The sequence below is a fragment of the Gastrolobium bilobum genome, unplaced genomic scaffold (assembly GCF_033153095.1).
Source record: "Gastrolobium bilobum isolate Gb01-03AN ecotype WA unplaced genomic scaffold, APGP_CSIRO_Gbil_v1 utg10043, whole genome shotgun sequence".
Taxonomy (NCBI): domain Eukaryota; kingdom Viridiplantae; phylum Streptophyta; class Magnoliopsida; order Fabales; family Fabaceae; genus Gastrolobium; species Gastrolobium bilobum.
The window spans coordinates 160,924-180,186 of NW_026897121.1; the positions used below are offsets into that span (position 1 = coordinate 160,924).

The 19,263-nt window shown below is 37.2% G+C and overlaps 2 protein-coding genes across 2 annotated transcripts; both read left to right on the plus strand.

The window, feature by feature from the left end:
- The first annotated feature begins 7,223 nt into the window (after positions 1-7,223).
- On the plus strand, positions 7,224-11,936 carry LOC133304359 (uncharacterized). The gene is given in 8 exon segments (XM_061504387.1): positions 7,224-7,548; positions 7,659-7,672; positions 7,675-7,707; positions 7,803-7,937; positions 9,055-9,109; positions 9,271-9,358; positions 10,303-10,401; positions 11,522-11,936. Coding segments are annotated over 8 exon segments (852 nt in total). The 5' UTR covers positions 7,224-7,237; the 3' UTR covers positions 11,639-11,936.
- A 2,097-nt stretch (positions 11,937-14,033) lies between these two features.
- On the plus strand, positions 14,034-19,263 carry LOC133304356 (DNA-damage-repair/toleration protein DRT111, chloroplastic). Its single transcript, XM_061504383.1, has 2 exons — positions 14,034-15,046; positions 18,738-19,263. The coding sequence occupies exons 1-2, from the start codon at positions 14,153-14,155 to the stop codon at positions 19,032-19,034; spliced, it is 1,191 nt and encodes a 396-aa protein (XP_061360367.1). The 5' UTR covers positions 14,034-14,152; the 3' UTR covers positions 19,035-19,263.

Consider the following 19,263-nt stretch of genomic DNA (forward strand, 5'->3'; position numbering starts at 1 on the left):
CGAGGTCCATTTTAGATCGGATTCCTCCCCTTCAGTTGGATGATAGTTCTTCCAGCCTTTCTTCATCCAAGTTGGGTTTATTTCCAGAGTCGTATATCCCTTTTGTTTTTGGCGATTCGACTTCAAGTCGGATGCCATTTGTCAATCTAGTCAGTAGTTCTGATAGCTCCATTCCGTTTTCATGGAGTCCGCGCTCGTTGCCATCCAATCTCGAAAGTCCGAGATCGGATTTGGCTGATTTTTGTACTGATCCTCATTTTTCGTGTTCCAGGACCATAGCTATAGAAGATTCTGACGTCCAAAATTGGGTTCTTCTTGAGATCCTTCACATGCGATCTACGATGTCTCCTGCCGACGTAGCCCAACTTCCAGTTGGAAACCCCAGTGGGGGTGGATATGCTCCCAGCAGGTGATCATCCGGTGTGTGCGGGTCCTATCTTGGACGAGCCCCATTTCTTTTTCTTTTACCGGGATCTGATTACCAAGTTAGGGATTCGGTTTCCCTTCACCGAGTTCCAGATGACCGTGATTCGTAGACTTCGGATTGCGCCTTCGCAACTTCATCCCAACTCATGGGCTTTCATCCGGAGTTTCGAGCAAGTGTGCGCATACCTCTGTCTTCCTTGTACAATTTTCCTTTTTCCCTATTTCTTTGATGTATATACAGCCCGGACCAGGGCCGAGGCGAAGGAAAGGAGAGGTTGGGTTACTCTTCGAGGTGCTCCGAACCGGGGTATTTTTATCCCCTACTCCCAATCTTTCAAAGGTTTTAAGGACGCCTACTTCAAGGTAGCGGCTTGGTCTGACTGCCTCCCCTGGTTTGCCTCGTCTTGGTTAGACGGAGGGGATTTGGCAGGTCAGTTTGAGCTTTATTGGACGCAAAATCAATATCAACGGCGTCCTAAAGACTATGCTACTGCAGGAGTAGCTTTTTCCGACTCGGAGAGGCTGGCAGCGTCCGTCTTGATTGGTTATTCCTATGAGTATGGCATTATCGATTTGAGTCGGATTGTAAATAAATTTGGAGAGGATCTCCTTTGTGAACTTCGTATGTGATTCTCCTTTATGATCTATTTCTGACATATCTCATGATTTGGATTCTAATCTTAGACTCTCTTTTGCAGTTAGCATGACGAGTGCTGAGTATCAAAAAATTTTGCCCAAGAAGTCAGGAAGAGGAAAGGCCAAAGAAGTCTCCTCTTCTAATACCGAGGTCCCGAAGAAGCGGCGGGTTGATGCCATGCTAGGCAGCAGCTCGGTTGGCGGTGAGGTGATTATAACCGACGTTTCTTCTCCTTCCTCCTTGTCGCTTCCTCCTCGCTCCACCGCTTCTCAAGGGACCCTGATTACTCTAGAGCCTGGGGAGTTGTGGAGGGTCGGGGTTTCTGACCGGCTTAGGGCCGCCCTGAAGCCTCCTCCGGAGCTCATTGGTGGCTCGGGCTTGACTTCTGCTGTGAGGGCCTAGCTGGTGCGGTTGGAGGAGGACTCTTTGAAGACCACCTTTTTACTTCAAACCTTCCAAGATCTCAATTAGAGGCTCAACTTGTCTGTGGCTTCCAACTCGTCCCTCACTATTAAGGTGAGGGAGCTGAGCAAGTCTAAGTTCGATCTGGAGATCAGGGTTCAAGAGTTGTCCTCCGAGCTAGACAAGGCTAAGAAGGATTTGGAGTCGGCTATTGCCAAAACGGATGGCTTAAGTGCTGAGAAGGAGGTCCTCTCAAAGTCTATGGCCGACAAGGATGCCCAGATTCAGAGGCTTCAAGCCGACTTTGAGGAGGCTAAAGCTGGGTCTATTCCCGGGATCTCCGAAGCCTTCCATGCGAACACGTCGGAGTTTTCACTTAGGAAAATGGCCAGCTCCCTTTTGAAATTGTCCTCAAGGCCCTTTCCCACCTTAGTGTGCCCTTTTATTTCCTTCCCAATGCTGACGTCTTCCAGCTCTCCTTGGGAATCTGGACGAGGGGCTTGGAGCTCCTCCCTCATGTCCAGTTCCACCAAGTTTACTTCGTTTCCGTATGGGTGTAGGGATTGGTCCCTACCTCCTCCATCTTTGTGTCGAGGGGGGGAGGACGAACCTTCTGATTGACTCGTAGGGTCTCATAGTAGCACTCCCTGGATTCTTTCTGATCCCCTTTTATGGTGATAACTTCGTTCTTTGCCCCCGACATCTTCAGGGCTTGATGCTTGGTGGAGATCAACATGTCCAAGTCGTGTATGATAGGTCGGCCAATGATCACGTTATAAGACGACGCGGTATCTACTACGACGAAACGAACCCTTCCAGCATGGAATGAGTCCTTCGTCCGTAAGGTCTGCTTCAAATCAATGTAGCCTTTTGGGGGGGATGACGCTCCATTGAACCCGACCAGCTCGGTAATGCATGGTTTCAGGTCCTTCTCGTCCAGGTTCATCCTCTGAAAAGCGTCCCGGATAAGTATGTTTGCCGAGCTCCCGTGATCAATAAAGATTCTCTTAACCCGGCAGTTGACTAGCACTCCAGTGATCACCAAGTCGTCAGTGTGTCCGGGAACAACCATTTCTAGTTCCTCCTGAGTGACGAACAGTCTTGGGGGGTAGGATTGCTGGCTTTCCCTTTGAAGGTCGACCTGTCTCTTACTGTCATGACCTCCTTCAGGTGCTTTCTTCTTGTGTTGGTTGTGTCTCCTCCTCCACCCAGAGCTCCGCTTATCACGTTGCACTCAAATTTGGCTTCCTGGAAAGCCTCATCTTTATCTTCGACCTCTTTGCCCTTCGTAGGGCGATCTTGTCTTTGGTCTTTTCTATCCTCTCTCTTCGGGCTTCGACTTCGGCTCCGGCTTCTCTGCCTTCCTATTTTTCGAGATAAAGAGGGGCGTGAACTTTTTGTACGTCGTATGCCTACCTTTTTGAGTTCGGATGATGTATTGTTTCAATTTCCCCTCTCTGATGTGTTTTTCGATGGCATCTCGGAGGTCCTAGCAGTCATCGGTGATGTGACCTTTCTGGTCATGGAAAGTGCAGTATTTGTTTCTATCCAATCCACTCTTGGCTTTGAGGGGTCGAGGTCTCTCGACGTTGCGCATCTCAGTCTGAGCAACCTCTTTCCATATCCTAGATATGAACATGTTCAAGGGTGTGTAATCATCATATTTCCTCCTTGGGGACTGATCATTCGACTTCTTGTCATGTGAGTCCTTCCCTTTCTTCGCTCCCCGCTGATCCCGGTCTTTGCTTTTCTTACTCAGGCTCCGACGAGTCGGACTTCATCCTCTGGACTCTCCATATGCTTTCTGCATGTTTTCCACATCAATGTACTTGTCCGACCTTCATCGGAATTCTTCCAGGTCATTGATCGGGCTCTTATAAATTGACTTCACAAGCGGAGAGTCGCCATCTAATCCCGAGATGATCAGATGGAGGTGTACTGACTCAGTTAAATTCTGAACTTTGAGGGCGGCATCTTTAAACCTATCGAGGTATTTCCTCAATGATTCATTCTCCTTCTGCCGGATTCTTCCCAAGGCGTAGGCCGGCATTGGATGCACCTTACTTGTTGCAAAGTTCAGTCGAAAAGTTCGGGCTAGGTCCTCGAACGAGTCGATCGAGTTCCTAGGAAGCCTGGTTATCCAGGCCATTGCTTGACCTGTAAAAGTCGTCGCGAAGATTCTGGCCTTAATAGGTCCAGTGATCCCATTGAACAGCATCTCGGTCTTGAAAGCCTCTAAATGGGCTTCTGGGTCCTGACTTCCGTCGTACGGAGGTATCCTGACACTCTTGAATCTCGGCGGTATTGCCAAGTTCATGAGCCTTTCAGTGAATGGGCTATCGTTAGCCTCCTCATCAAGGAGATAATTATCCCCTTGGTTGTTGCCTGGCCCTCCACCCTCTTGATGATTGCCGAGGTGGGGGTTCTGCATATTCTGCACGTTTCCTTCTGCCGCAGCCGCGTTTTGACGTTGCGGCCTGCCATCTCCAGCATGGCCTTCAGCGTTTTGATGTTGGGTTCCGCCATTCCCGACCTGGCCTGCTCCTCCAGCTCGGCCTTCAGCGTTTCAGTTTTGTAGCTCGGCTTCAAATGCCTGCATCCTCTAGGCATCCAACCTTTGTTGAGTCAGGAATCTGTTCTCCATTTCCTGTAACCTTTGAAGGATTGCGTTCATGGCCAGCGTGGTCACGTCTCGCAGTGGCTCATTGTGTGGAGGTGGGCGAACTGAGGCCGCTGTCGTGTTGGGCTGGGTTCTGGAGGGCAGTCCTTGAGTGCCGACCTCGCTGACCAGGACCTCTACTAGCACAGGGGTCGTAGCCGATTGGAGCTGTTCCAATACGGGTTGGTGTGACAGTATACCATAAGGCTGAGGCTGAGATTGGTGTTGCGGCATACTATAAGGCTGAGGCGGAGATTGGTGTGGCGACATTTGGGCAGTGCTGGACGTCCAACGAGTGTTCGTCATCGTGGAATGGGAATCGAAATTTATCGTCCCCATAGACAATGCCAATGTTAGGTCCTGGACAGACCGTATTGCTAAACTGTGAGGTATGCGCTCAGAGATAGTGTATAATCAGATGTATACTACGCTTATCGCCGAGATCCCAATCACTGCGCACAAGCAATAGACTTATAGCCAAGGGGTGGGTGTGTGCACAGTGTGGGCAGTATTCGTAAATAGGTTCAAAGTGTGTACCTGGGGTCCTTAGGCTCTTATTTATAAGGATTACCTTCCTAGGCTTGGGCCTTTTGAGCTCCCCAGATTGCATTAGGGTTCAGCTCCCTTTCTGTTGGGATGTGACCCTTATCTTGTGCCTTTTGACTGTTTAATGTTGTTGAGATATTCATGAATCTATCTCTTAGTAGATTCTTAGGTGAGTAGTTGGGATATGATATTCATATCCATAACAGATGGTAAAAGAATTAATATGTGTCTATGAATGATAAGTCCAAAGTAATTTTATTTTTTTAAAGAATTAGCTGAGTTGTTTACTTCTTCTAAAGGGTTAAGTTATGACAATTTATCGACAACATGTATTTTTATATTCCTTATTTTTACAAATTACTAATATAAAAACATTTATTTTTTTCCATTTTATTATAAATACTTTTTTAGTTTAAGAATTAGTTAAGTTAGTTAACTCCTTGGCTTTATTGGAGGTTAACTGAATTTGAACTCCGAATAATAAATTATTTCTATCTCTTTGTTTTGATAAACTCCCAATAATAAATTTGAACTTCTAATTTTGAATACTTGTTTTAAATTATTTCAATAAATAAAAAAAGTAATACGATATATATTTTATTTTAGAGTAAATACCCTTTTTGGTCCTCAACAAATTTCACAATGTCCGCTTTAGTGTCAGTTTGGATGAGCTTTTATTCATAAAAAAGTTGTTTTTTTAAATAAAAGTCCTTTTGAGAATTTTTAGATGTTTGGATAACAACTTTTTTAAAAAGAAAAATTTAAAATAAAAGTTAAAATGCTATTTTTTTATAGCCAATAGTTGTTGCTTTTAAAAAAGAAGAAATTAAAAGATAATATAATTTTTTTTTTTGAAAAAAAGATAATATATATTTTTAAAATATCATTTTAACCTTATCCTATCATACTTATTTTATCTCTCCTTTATTGTAATTTTATATATAAAAAGTGCTTTTTTTTATTTTAACATCCAAACAACTTTTTTATGTAAAAGTGATTTTTCCATTATACATCCAAACGTAAAATAACTTCACCTTTTAAAAAAAGTTATTATAAAAAAAAATAATGCATAAAAAATCATTTTTTTAAAAGCTCATCCAAACAGGCCCTTAGTCCCTTGCAAAAAAAAAAAAAAAAAAAAGGCTATTCGTGGTCGTAGTTTTTTCAAATTAGGCACACGTTAGTCCTTCTGTTAATGGGGCTCGAACGTTGTTAACGTTTCTGACGTGTACCGTTAAGTTGATGAGTCACAATTCACTCTGATTAAAAAATAATGACGTCGTTAAATACCTTTTGACCTTTTTTTTTCTTTTCTCTTATTCTCTCCAAAGCAAGTTATCTCCAATATAGCTCCCTACCACCACAACCCCTGTCTATTACAGTTAACCACCACCTCCTGTTCATTACAATTCGCAGCCAAGGAAGCACGGACACTTGTAAAAACAGGGAGAGTCGTGTCCGACACGGCGACACGCTCCGACACGGTATCGGACACGCGGTCAACTTTTTTCGACACGTTGACCATTCCGAAACGCGAATTTGACCGTGTCGGACACGGTCAAATGGCATTTTTGTATTTTTTTTTTAATTTTTTTTTTAAAAAAAAAAAATTAAAATATATTAATAAAGCTTCCAAGTGATCATATCAATTTTATTTTTTTTGTCTTTTTTCTCCTTAAGTAGATAAGAGATCATCTCAGCATTATTGTTGTCAATTCCTATCACGCTCTTGTTGTATCTCCTTGTCTCTGATCTCTCTCACTAATATGATTTGATCTCTCTATCTGATATTATATCTCTGTCTCATCCCAGTTCTTATTTTCTTGTTAAAGCTTCCATCTTTATAACGTTTTAATGAGTATTATTAATTTAGTTTCATTTTTTATTAAATTATTAAATATTAAATGAAATATACATTATATAAATTAAAAATAATTTAATATTAAAACGTGTCCCAACGTGTCGAAATTCATAATTTTTTAGGATTAACGTGTCGGAGTGTCGTGTCGTATCGGTGCTACATAGTTCGCCGCCACCGGTTTACCATTTTTCATTTATGAAAAAGGTGGTATTGGAAGGAAAAAAGAAGGGGTCGAGAGAAAAAAAAACGATAGAAATAGAAGGAAATTTTTTAGTTATAAAAACAGGACCACTGAATAAATAGTAGGTCGAAGCATATTAAATTTTTTGCTCGGACACACTTGCACTAATCCGTTGGGGATTAAATTTTAAACCCTTTTATTGGAAACGATGATATACTCTCACCCCTAATTGTTCAATTAGGCGAGTGAACTATTTTTATTTGTTTTTTATTTTTATATATATAGAGTTACTAATCTCATGTTGCTTGAAATTGTTCTCTTATGTGTATGAGATAAATATATTGAATCTAAACTTTAAAACAAAAAGGAAAAAGAAATAGAAAAGCTCGCACAAAATTCAATAATTGTATGACATAAGAGAGTTATTTCCGACGAAATGACAAAAATATTTCCACTGTATATATATTTAGCAAAGAAGACCAATGTACAGATATTTCATATTTGCGACTGTTATCTACTGCGGCAATGGAGGGAGCTTCCCTGCATCTGTGTTCCCGTTCACCTTGTGCATCTCTTACTAAACCTAACTTAGTTATCATCCAACGCTTTTCTTTTCCATCTTCAATAATAAACCATACTTACTTCCCTAAATTTCTACCCAAATTCGTAAACAAGAGTTCATCACTGTTTTCCCCTCGAAACTCTAGTAGCAGTTCCACAGTGGTACCCGACAAAGCCTCGGTTTTAGAAAAAACCGACAAATCATTAGCGTTTTTCCCCAAAATCGATAAGACCGGGAAGTTTTGCAGTCCTAGAGCCGCCAGAGAACTTGCTCTGTAAATTCTTCATTCGAATAGTTCCATTCTCGCGTGCTTTATTTGGGAAGTTAAATTTACTGTATAAGAACCGTTTATGCAGGTCAATACTTTATGCAGCGTGCTTAGAGGGGTTGGACCCGGTTCGGTTATTTGAGAAACGGATGAATGCACGGCTAGGTAACGGTTTCCATTTGCTTTAAATGTTGAATTCTGTGGTTAAGGCTTTTGTATTGTGTTGCATTGTGTTGAATGCGTTTTATTTGTTGTTTCAGGAGCAGGTTATGGATTTGACAAGAAAAAATTGATGGAATATAATCCTATGAGTTTTGGGGGGCCACCTATGAAGGTTGAATCGGATGAAGAAGCAAATGAACTTCTGCGCAACATTGAAAAGGAATCTGCCATTGGTAACAATACATCGAAAATTCCTTAGTTTTTTTTTTTTCTTCAATTTAAAATAAATTGTTGAAGATGCTTGAAGGAAGTTTGCTAGAAAGTTGAACCTTTGCCCTATTGAATAAAAGGGAAACAAGAAATCACAATAGCTGAACTGGATTTCTTACTGCTTCATTGAAATTGTATGTGTACATTACATCCCTATTATGATTGGGAGTGGATCCTCTCATGTGGAAAAAGACATGACATGGTGATGTAGACAATTATAACCATACAAAGATGATGGGTCAATAATGGTGATAAAAGAAGAGAGAGAAAAAAATATTAAAATAAGTAGTTACTAAATTATAACCGTTGATTCATCTTTCCCACATGACCATTGTAAACCAAGTGGTCTTTTTAGAATTGTACATGTGATATCTCCGCAGCGCACTTTCGTGACCCTTACATATGATCGATCAATTGGTCACATTGCAATTTACTCAGTCTTTGAAAATGATAGTCAATCGTTCTTATATGTGGTTTCTCTTGCTACTAGGATCGAAAGTAAGCATCAGTAGTAAACTGCGTTGGCTTTTCACTTTAGAAGTTGTAGCCTGTTAACTTCAGTAAGCCATAGGAACATCAAACCTTTCACTTTAGTAGTCATGAGAATGGAAATGAATAAAGTTTTACATAGGAGGTTTATCAATCTGATGTTGTATATTGGCCTTGGAATGGTACTTCTTTATGTCAAGTGTCAACGATATGTTAGACAATAGTTTATATGTTGCGACTATATTATAAAACCCCTTTGCAAGTCACAATATGGATACTTAAGCACTGAATTTTTTTGTTTTAGCCTGCATATTTAAGAAAGATTTATTTAAACAGCTTTTAATTCATGCACCATCTTTGTTGGTGAAAGTTTTTACAATTATGGTATTATATGTTAGGAATCATAAATTTGGCACAGTCGTCCTTATTGTATCACATTCTTTCATATGACAGAAGTCTGTGTGTTGTCATTTATATGCTCAGGGTAAACTTAAACTTGGTTGTAAAGCATTTATTATCTGCTCAGTTTTCAACTTTCCTTTGTTCCTTCCGTCTCTAGACTGTTATAATGTGTTATGTTCTGCATTGCAGAAGCAGAAGTCCTTACAGCTCCTCCAAAGCTGGTATATAACAAATTGATGTTGAGGTAAATGCATACATCAAACTTATACTGGTAACTAAACCTGTCATTTCGTGCCCCTTTCCTCCTTTTTTACTTTCCCACAACACTGGAAGATTGAGTGCACTTATGTGTTTGAAAAAGTTTGTGAGGGAAGATAATAATATACCGCCATGCTTTATCTGCAGGTTCAGTAGGAAGTTATTGGTTGCAGTCAGGGATAGATGGGACAGTCATGTTGTTGTTATTAACGAAATTGTCCCAGCAAATTGGAAGGTACGAAAAATGTCGTAGCTTTTGTGCTCAATTTAACATCTCCCCCTTTCAAATTCATGCAAGTTGTGGACATAATTTCTTATAGTTGGAATTAAAAAAAAGAAAAAAAGAAACCACTACCCATCAAACCCTGACTAGCGAAGGTGGGGTGAAGAAAATCCTTGTATGCAGCCTTATCCTTGCATATTTGCAAATATGTTGTTTCTTCTATCTAATTAATTTTGCTTATCCTGATTAATTTATTCATTAATATACCATGTTGAACCTCCCTGGGAAAATGGCCAAATAGATAAGGTCTATGCTTAATCTAATTTATCCTTTGCTATCTTTCTCATCCTTGGGAACAATGCAATAGTTTAACATTTCAAAGTGTATATAAAGGCAGAAAATGCCTATATGAGCAGGGCAATGGGTAGAAGAAAATATCTCATGCAAAAATAGTTCAACCTAAATTTACAAATTCAGAGAGGCATGGCTGCTTGTTATGCTTCTTTCTTTCATTAAATAGTCAACATAACAAACATTAGGAGTTGATGGAGCATTGGAAATTTATGATCATTGGAAATATTTTCTTTTCTATTTATTGTTCTTGTAAATATAGGATGTATTCTCTACCAATATATATATAAAAGATGTATTTATTCTTTGATGTATATTAATTCAGCCTGTTGAGTGCAAATCACTCCAGCAAGTCTCTCATATCTTCTCTATTATTTTCGTGGCCCTTAATTATACCCATTTGGAGAATTCCTACTTAGCTTTTTCTTTTAATTTCTATCGGTTTCTGTGGTTTCAGTTCAGCAGCAGATTTGGTGATTTTAAGTCTGGCTTTTAACTATCTATTTCTGTTTCACCCCTTGCATAAATATTATACTAATTTTTAAATATCATTTTGTTTGCTCATGCTCATAGTAGTTTGCTTCTTGTCTACTGGTACATTTCAGAACGAACCATCAGGGAAGATTTTAGAGCTTTCTATTCTTCACTTGGCAATGTCTGAAATGACGGGGCTAGAAACAAGACATGAAATCGTCATTAATGAGGTACGTCTTAATTTTATGTAATTTTTTATTTTTTAAAAAGGGCAACCCTGGAGTAGTAGTAGTAAAGTTCATTTGTGATTAAAAAGTCATGGTTTCAAATCCGAGAAATAGTCTCTTTGTAAATATGTAAGGATAAGGTTATGTATAAGGATGGGTCTCACTCCACTCTCGCTAGTCAGGTTTAGTGAGAAGTGTTTTTTTCTTGGTTGCTTTTTTTACCTTTGTTCCTTTTTTTTTTGGCGGGCCGGGGGGTGGGGGAGGACTACCATTTTACTTTAAAATATGACAAATTCATTACTTGTCTCCTATATGCGTTGTACGTTTCACTACCGAGATGTATTGTGTTATAAAACACGGAAATTAGGGGAAATGTTTAAATCCTGGTTTTTATGAAAATAAACAGAGTATAAACCATAAAGCACGCTTCTTATATTTGTTTTAGACTTTCCACCGCAAACCCACTTTCAATCATTTCCCAAGAGCGTTCGTTGAAAGCAAATATAGACTTCATTCTTTTAAATGCACTGTGTGGTTGATGAGAATTTAAACAAACAGGCTAGTATTTGTTGAGGGATGGGATTTTTGCACGCCAATAAAACATGACATGATTATGTGGGGAAATCACAACTATACAAAGATAAATCAATGATGATGATTTTGTAACTATTTATTTTAATATTTTTTTTCTCTCTTCCCCTATTATCATTTATCCACCTTTGTATGTTTATGATTTTCCCACGTGATCATGTCATATTTTATTTAACATGAGTATTATACTTGCACATCATGTTCTTTTCACATATTCTCCTGTCAGCCATTGGATGATATCCTAATCACACTTCAACTTTTTTGAATGATTAAGATTGTGCACATATTTAACCTCATATAATTTATGCAAATATCTTTGCCCTCAAAGACTGTTGTACCTTTTGAGAAAGTTGAAATGATTATGTAGGGACCAAATTGTCACCCAATTTAAACAGAAGTTTAGGATGCATTTAGTTTGTTTTTATTTTCAGCTAATATGCTTTTACTTTGTATCACCCAATTTTCAGTTAATTGTATTTTTCACACAAAAACCAACAAAAAAAAACTTATAATGTATATCTTTGTTTTGAAGGCAGTGGATCTGGCTAAACGGTTTTGTGATGGAGCAGCCCCTCGTATCATTAACGGCTGTCTCCGCACATTTGTCCAAGGTCTGGAGCTTGGGGCATCAGATAATGCGCTTAGTTGATTTCTATGTATATTCTCTGCTCTGTGCCTTCGGATTGTTGAAAATCTTAGACGTAGATTTCAGGAATACCATCGATGGTGGTTTGATAACTTAATGTAGTTTTGTTGAACCATTATAGGTTGGTATGGAAGGTAAGGTCCGAAGTAGGAATTATGTTTGAAATTGGTAGTAATATGACATTGAAATGTTGTATCTTGTATATGTTAGCTCGTGGAATTTGTAATAGATTTTGTTTTTTTAAGTCAAAATAACTTTTGAAATTCAAATGAGCAGAATTGGACTTATATTATAAATTATAAACTGAACTTACAAAATAAGAATTTGTGAAAGTTAAAAATTAGCGTATTGGGAAAAATTACTCTTATGTTACATGTTCTTATGCTATGTGTGATAAATTTATCTCCTACATACCCTTTGATAACTGTGCCATCTTTTTTATTTTTCTTTTTATTTTTCAAGTGGTGGAGCTCATAAGTTTATCTCTATGACATGAGATAATTTATCTTCTTTGACATGAGATTAATAAAAGCCATCTGTTTTTATATTCAAATGTTGTTCAGCTTGTGGTCTTTTATTATGTTCAAAGGTTATTTTGTCATTTGACTTTTTATTCAAATGTTTGATATGCTCACAATAAAACTGGGAAAATAAAAATACAGGTTATTGGTCTGTGATGGGTAAAAAATTTATCATTTGGATTAGTGAATAACAAAAATTTAGAGTCTTTGTGAATGTAATAATTTTTTTCCATGTCATATTATCTTTTTTTTTTTTTAGCGAATCAAATGATTTTAAAATCGCTTTATGTTGATCTCTTTAAAAGCATAAACTTACCTTGGAGATGCCTAAAGTAAAAACCAACCAATCTCTTTTTTAATGGATTTTGTTGAACACAAACATAATAAGCAGGCAACAAATAGGTTTATAATATTAATTTTAATTAAAAATGAGTTTGAGACAAAGTGAATTATGTTTGGAAACTTATATGTTAAAGTACTGTTGTAGTGAAATTTAGTATGAAATCATCAATTAAACACAAGTTGTATTTTTTTCACTTTTAAAATCAAATTTAATTACATACACAACCACACTTTTAGAAATCAATTTATATTGGTCTGAATTTAAAAATTCTTACCTCTGTTTTTTTTTTTGGTAGGCAAGTCTTACCTCTTTAATTAGTTGTTCATTCTACCGGATAAATTTTTGACACCATTGTTGTACTAAGTGAGTACAATATTTTTCCAATTTTTTTAAAAAAGTGCAATATGGTGAGAATTTTTTTTTTGAAAAGTATTGAAATTTTTTCCAAAATTGAAAAAATATTGTACCCACTTAGATACAACAGTAGTACAAAAGATTTATCCTTTACGTGAATTATTAAATATGAGTAAAATCAATATTACTAAATAGAATAAAAAAAAATTAAACGTAAATTATCCCTCATCTCCCTATATGTACATATTAGAAAAATCTTATTAATAAATCCTATACTCTAATGTGATTTACATAACATTATCTTGTCGTTAATCCATTCTTATATTTTAAATCTATTTTGTCGAGAATAGTTTTATTATATTATTACTTAAAGAATAATATATGTAATTTTTAACTTTAAATACAAGTATTTTAAAATTAATTATGCATTTTTTAAAAGAGAAAGATATACTTATCACAAATTTTTTTTACAACTTTTAAAACTAACATAATCACCGTCGATTTCCGTCAATCTAACGGTTATAATTTATTGAGAATTATTAATAATTTTCAATAAATTATAACAGTTAAATTGACGCAAATCGATAGTGATTAAGTTGGTTGTAAATGTGATAATTTTTTTTGATGGTAAGTATATCCTTTCTCTTTTTTATATTTAAAATTAAAGAGAAGTTATAGTTACTATCTTTTTTTCGTAGTACTTATTACTATCAAATCTTAACCGTTAATTTCTGTCAATCTGATGATTATAATTTATTAAAATTAATAATTAATTGTTATAAAAAAAAATTAATAATTAATTAATAAATGTGACCTAATAAATTATAATCGTTAGATTAGCTGAAATCAATGGTTAAGATTTGATAATAACGAGTAGTAAGAAAAAAAGGTACTAAAGTAATAATTTTTAGGGTTTTATAATGAGAATTTAACATGAGAATTATAATTTTTCTACACACTCTTCGATTTCCGTGCTGACATGGGTCCTACATATATTCCGTGCTGACATAGGTCCTACATAGAATTATAATTTTTTCTAACAAATAGGTCTCACGTGCTTTTTATCTTTACAACCTGAGATTTCAATTTTCTTTTTTTTGGATGAATTATAAAACCCTAATTGTTATAATTATAAGGTGATTCAGTTGTTTGTGTTCTCTGCTAAGTGCTCTAAGCCCTAATGGAATAGAAGAGATTACACACTGTGTAATCTTTTAACTTTGATATCTCTCTCGCTCTCTACGTTGTTCGTTGTTGTGATATACTCACAGTGTTCAAAGTGTTGGGGTTTGATTCCAAATGTTGGGTGGTTTATACGGAGACCTACCTCCGCCCTCTTCCGCCGAAGAAGACAAACCAACCACCAATGTCTGGTCAAGCAGCACCAAGATGGCCCCCGCCACCCTCCGCAAACCTGCCTCTCTTTTCGCGCCTCCTCATACCGTTTTGAGATCCCAGTCCAAACCTAAAATCTCCAATTCTTCTTCCGTCCAGAAAACAGTTGGATCCGGATCAGTAACGCCGGTGCCGGTGGCTTCGGTGGCGCCGGTACCGGATGAAGTTATGCAACCGGCTCTAGTCGGAGTCCAATCGACGGTGATGGAGGAATATGACCCGGCTAGGCCGAACGACTACGAGGAGTACCGGAGGGAGAGGAAGAGGAAGGCCAGGGAGGCGGAGATGATGAGGGAGCTCGAGAGGCGGCGGCAGGAGGAGGAGGAAGAGGAGAGGGAGAGGGAAAGAGAAAAGAGAGAGAAGGATTTGGGTGGTGGCGGCGGTGGCGATTCTTCTTCGAGGTTGAATATTTCCGGTGAGGAAGCGTGGAAGAGGCGGGCCGCAATGAGTGGCGGCGGGGGTGGGGGAGCGGGTGCAGGTGCGGTGCCACCGAGGTCGCCGTCTCCGCCGAGTAATGTGGATGGTTTTAGTATTGGGAAGTCGGATACGGGTGGGTTAGGGGTTGGTGCGGGTGGGCAGATGACTGCTGCTCAGAGGATGATGGCAAAGATGGGATGGAAGGAAGGGCAAGGACTTGGGAAACAGGAGCAAGGGATTACCACTCCTTTGATGGCCAAGAAAACTGATAGACGAGCTGGGGTTATTGTCAATGCTAGTGACAATAAACAGGATAAGAAAGTGGTGAAGAGTGTGAACTTCAATGGGATTCCTACAAGGGTCCTCTTGCTTAGGAATATGGTATGCTTTGTTTTTTGACATATTAAGTGCTTGTTGATTTATATTTCTGCTGATTTCATTTGAGTGCTTATGCTCCTTTATAATGTTATAATTTCTTGATGAATCATATGGTCATTTTTATATTGGATGTATGGATAATTTGTGAGCTCATTCTTTTATACCAAATTCAATATTTAATACTTGTATTTGTGTGCATTGTTTTGAAGGATGCCTTAAAGAGTTTGAGTTAACTGGTATTGTAATAACTAGTTAAAAATTTCATTAATTTTTGTTGCTTGTCATGTTATATATATATATATATATATATATATATATATATATACGTCATTGTTCTGCATACTGTGGAGCTTCAGTTCGAAAGTAGCACGAGTTAATTTGTTCTTTTGTTATTTTGCATCCGATGAGGCCTTCCAATGTTTTGATTGGTGACCAGTGGATGTGATTATAATAATCTGTAGTTTTATCTTTTAACACAATGAGCTATGATCAGCCCATAGTATTTTTACTTAGTAATAGTTAGTGACTACACCTTCATTTTGATTTTGAAGATTCATATTGAATATCGTATCTTTGTTATTTGGTGATGTCTATGAGGTTTAACATGTAAATGCAACATATGCTTTATATATATGTTAGTGTTAGGCACTAATTATAAATAATATAATGCTTAATCAGATAAGGGAAAAACTTTTCCTCAATTAAAGGACTAATTGACTCTACAATAATTCCTAATCGATTCTACAATATTTACATGATATGCTGAAGATATCTAAGATATCCTAACATTCACTCTCAACTGGGTGCTTATATATTGTATGCTCCAAGCTTGTTACATATTTTATTGACATAGGGACCTCTAAGAGGTTTAGTGCAAAAATGAGCCAGGTGGAATTAGAATTTACAAATATTAGTAAATTCTAAACTTGAGTTTTGGAGTAAAGCTCTGTAATCAAGGGTTTTTAGTTATGAATGTATAAGACAAATTATATGGAGCGAAAGTTTAGTAAGATGCAAGCTAACAACGCTCTGAAGTTGAAAATAGGGGATGACACTATAAACAAGTTGCACGGTTTATGTAGATTGGATCCATCCTGTGAAGTTATAGGAGATTGATGGGAATGTCACATGTAGGGTTCATATTGGGTGGATGAAATGGAGAAGGGTAGTGTACTTTGGGATCATAAAGTGACTATCAAACTCAAAGGAAAATTTAGCTTGATTGCTCTAAGATCAGCATTGCTCTATATGGTAGTGAACGTGGGGAAGTGAACAGCAAATCAGAGTATAAAATAATTGTAGCAGAGATGAGAATGTTGAGGTAGATGAATACACATACAAGAAAAAATAAGATGACGAATGAATGTATCCAAGAGAAAGTTGGAGTAGCAACTGTTGAGGATATAAGTAAATTTATATTTGAAGTTTGATTATTGAAAGAAGATTAGAAAGAACAAATTAAGAATTTTATGTCCTTATGCTTCTCTGTTGTGTATTGGGCTTCTATAGTGGCCAAAGCAATTACATGAATGAGAGTATGGTCTGCACTTCTTGAACATGAAATTATAATGTCTATCTTACCTCTTTGGAGTCTCGAGTCCTTTGATATCATGTTTTTAAGCCCTGTGGTCATGTTTTCTTTAAGCACTAAAAGAAGCTCATGTTAGTTGGTTCTCAAGAAATTGTGCATGTGAACTCTTAGTCTCATGCAACCAGTGGAAACTAATGTAAGTCCCTATTATTATTATCTAGTCTTTCCTTTCAATATTCAAATTTAATTTCCACTGAGAATAAGTCTTTTGCCTCTGCTGTCCATTTCTCTTGGTTTTGTCTTGTTTGGAGGAGGCTTGGAAGGTGCATATCATTCTGTTTTTTCTCCCTTATAAACTTCCTTATGTGATTGAGGATGGCATCTCAATATATAGAAAGACTAGGCCACTGATTGGAGAGAGTGAGAATACTGATACTATCACCAATGATAAAATTATCCCTGTTTATTATTAGAGTAGTACAAATACAAAAGTAACCCTACTACAACCAATACGTTACTTTTGAATTTGTACTACTCTAATATTTATATACACAAATACCTTCATAATTTTATGGCTGAGTTTATAAGGAAGAGCATGTCAGCAAGTATTTTTCATTTTTATAACAGACAAGCATGCTCCACAGTACATATTCTTTCTTTCTTTTGTCATTTAAGTTGATAATGATGTAGAGATCTGTTTCTTATTGCCTTTTCATCTGTGGGATCATCAGGAATATCACTGTGGTATATTTAGCTTGGTTAGTTTGCTGATTAATTAGCTTGATGCATCTTGGTTAATCCCTTTTTCCTACCACCAAGGATGAGTAACTTGTTTCTTAAGTATCATGCTCTTAGGGTATTATGATGTTAATGCAGGAGGTGATGATGTTTAAAATTATTAATATATGGTGTAATTGTAAATAGGGAATCAGGGTTTAGTAGATTGGGTTTGACATATCTTATCCCTGGATAGATTATGGCTTTATTTTTTATTTTGGATTAGGATTACTTCAGCGTTAAAGTTTGGTTAACTAGTCTTTGTAGATTACATTCCTTTGAATTGCCTATATAAGGGTTTGACATATCTTATCCCTGGATAGATTATGGCTTTATTTCTTATTTTGGATTAGGATTACTTCAGTTTTAAGTTTGGGTAACTGATCTTTGTTGATTTACAGTCCTTTGAATTGCCTATATAAGGTGTATTATCTGTCACATGGATGTTAGCTTCTTTCAAACTGATTTGTATTGCTTTGCTTCATAATGCTAATGTAGGATATATATTTTTAAAGCTAAATGAATGATTTTTATTTTTTTATTTTTTCTGAGATGTGATCTGGAGGTGAGGTTCCTGTCATAATATTTTGAAGTAATTGAAATTTTGTCAGTTGCCTTTTTGTAGTTCCAAAATTCCATTTCATTCTTTAGGAAAGTTAATGGTAATAACCTTGATAAATGCTGAAGTCACTCTTCACTTTGTGCATGCACTGAAATAGTTAATAAAATATTTACTGACTCCCTTCATATTTGTGTCTGTTGTAAACTGTTTGGGCACTGGGGTAAAACATATTGGTGTGCATCATCTGTTTCCTCTTTTGCACATTAAAACTTACAAGTGCTGAAATTTGATCACAAAGCGACAAATCAGATGAATTGTTTATTTGAACATATTTTTGTTTTGACATTTTGATCAACAGAAGAAATTTTCTTAGAAAAAAGGGAGGAGAATAAGCTTTTCTTCCTAAGAAGGAAATAAATAATACAGTCCCCCCACCCACCCCAGACCAAAACAAAAAACTTGTAATGCAATCATCTGTGCCGAAGAGCTCTCCAATCCTTAACCCTTTTTTCTTCTAGTCAATGCTTGCAGCTTGTTACATTCAATTGTAATTGAAGCAATAGTTGTGATTTCCATCACAAGTCCAAGTGTTAAGAAGAGATCTAAGAGGGTTGGTGCTTAGATCCCGAAACTGTAGTTGGTCCTCTAGATGAACCTAATTTTGTGCTCATGTGTGCATATCTACATACTTTAATGCCTTATTGTTTAATCTAATAAGCCACTAAAAGCTCATAGGTGATACATTAGCTCATCCTAAAATTGAATTGGTGTCTTTGTAGTTTAACCGATTGTACATGACCACTGTTTGTGCTTTCTTGTTGAAGGTGGGTCCTGGTGAGGTAGATGACGAGCTGGAAGATGAGGTAGGATCAGAATGTGCCAAGTACGGGACAGTAACTCGAGTTCTGATATTTGAGATAACAGAGCCAAATTTCCCCGTTGAGGAAGCAGTAAGAATCTTTGTGCAGTTTGAGAGATCCGAAGAAACTACTAAAGCGCTTATTGACCTTGATGGTCGGTACTTTGGGGGCAGAGTGGTGCGTGCCACTTTTTATGATGAGGAGAAGTTTAGCAAGAATGAGTTGGCTCCAATGCCAGGAGAAATTCCTGGCTTTACGTAAGTCATCCTTAGTGTTACCCTGAAGACTTAGAATTTAATATTTCATTACCTGATAGTTAAGCATTGTTGTAAGCTTCAATCTTGGTCCAAATGTGTTTGTAGCAGTGACAAAGGGTTGTTGCTCAGGGAATTATTGGGATCACAAGAACATCTAAAGTTCCTTACTAGCGCTAATGTTGTCTCTGTACATCGAAAATTCCTTAATATTATGATCACTTGGAGATTGAGAT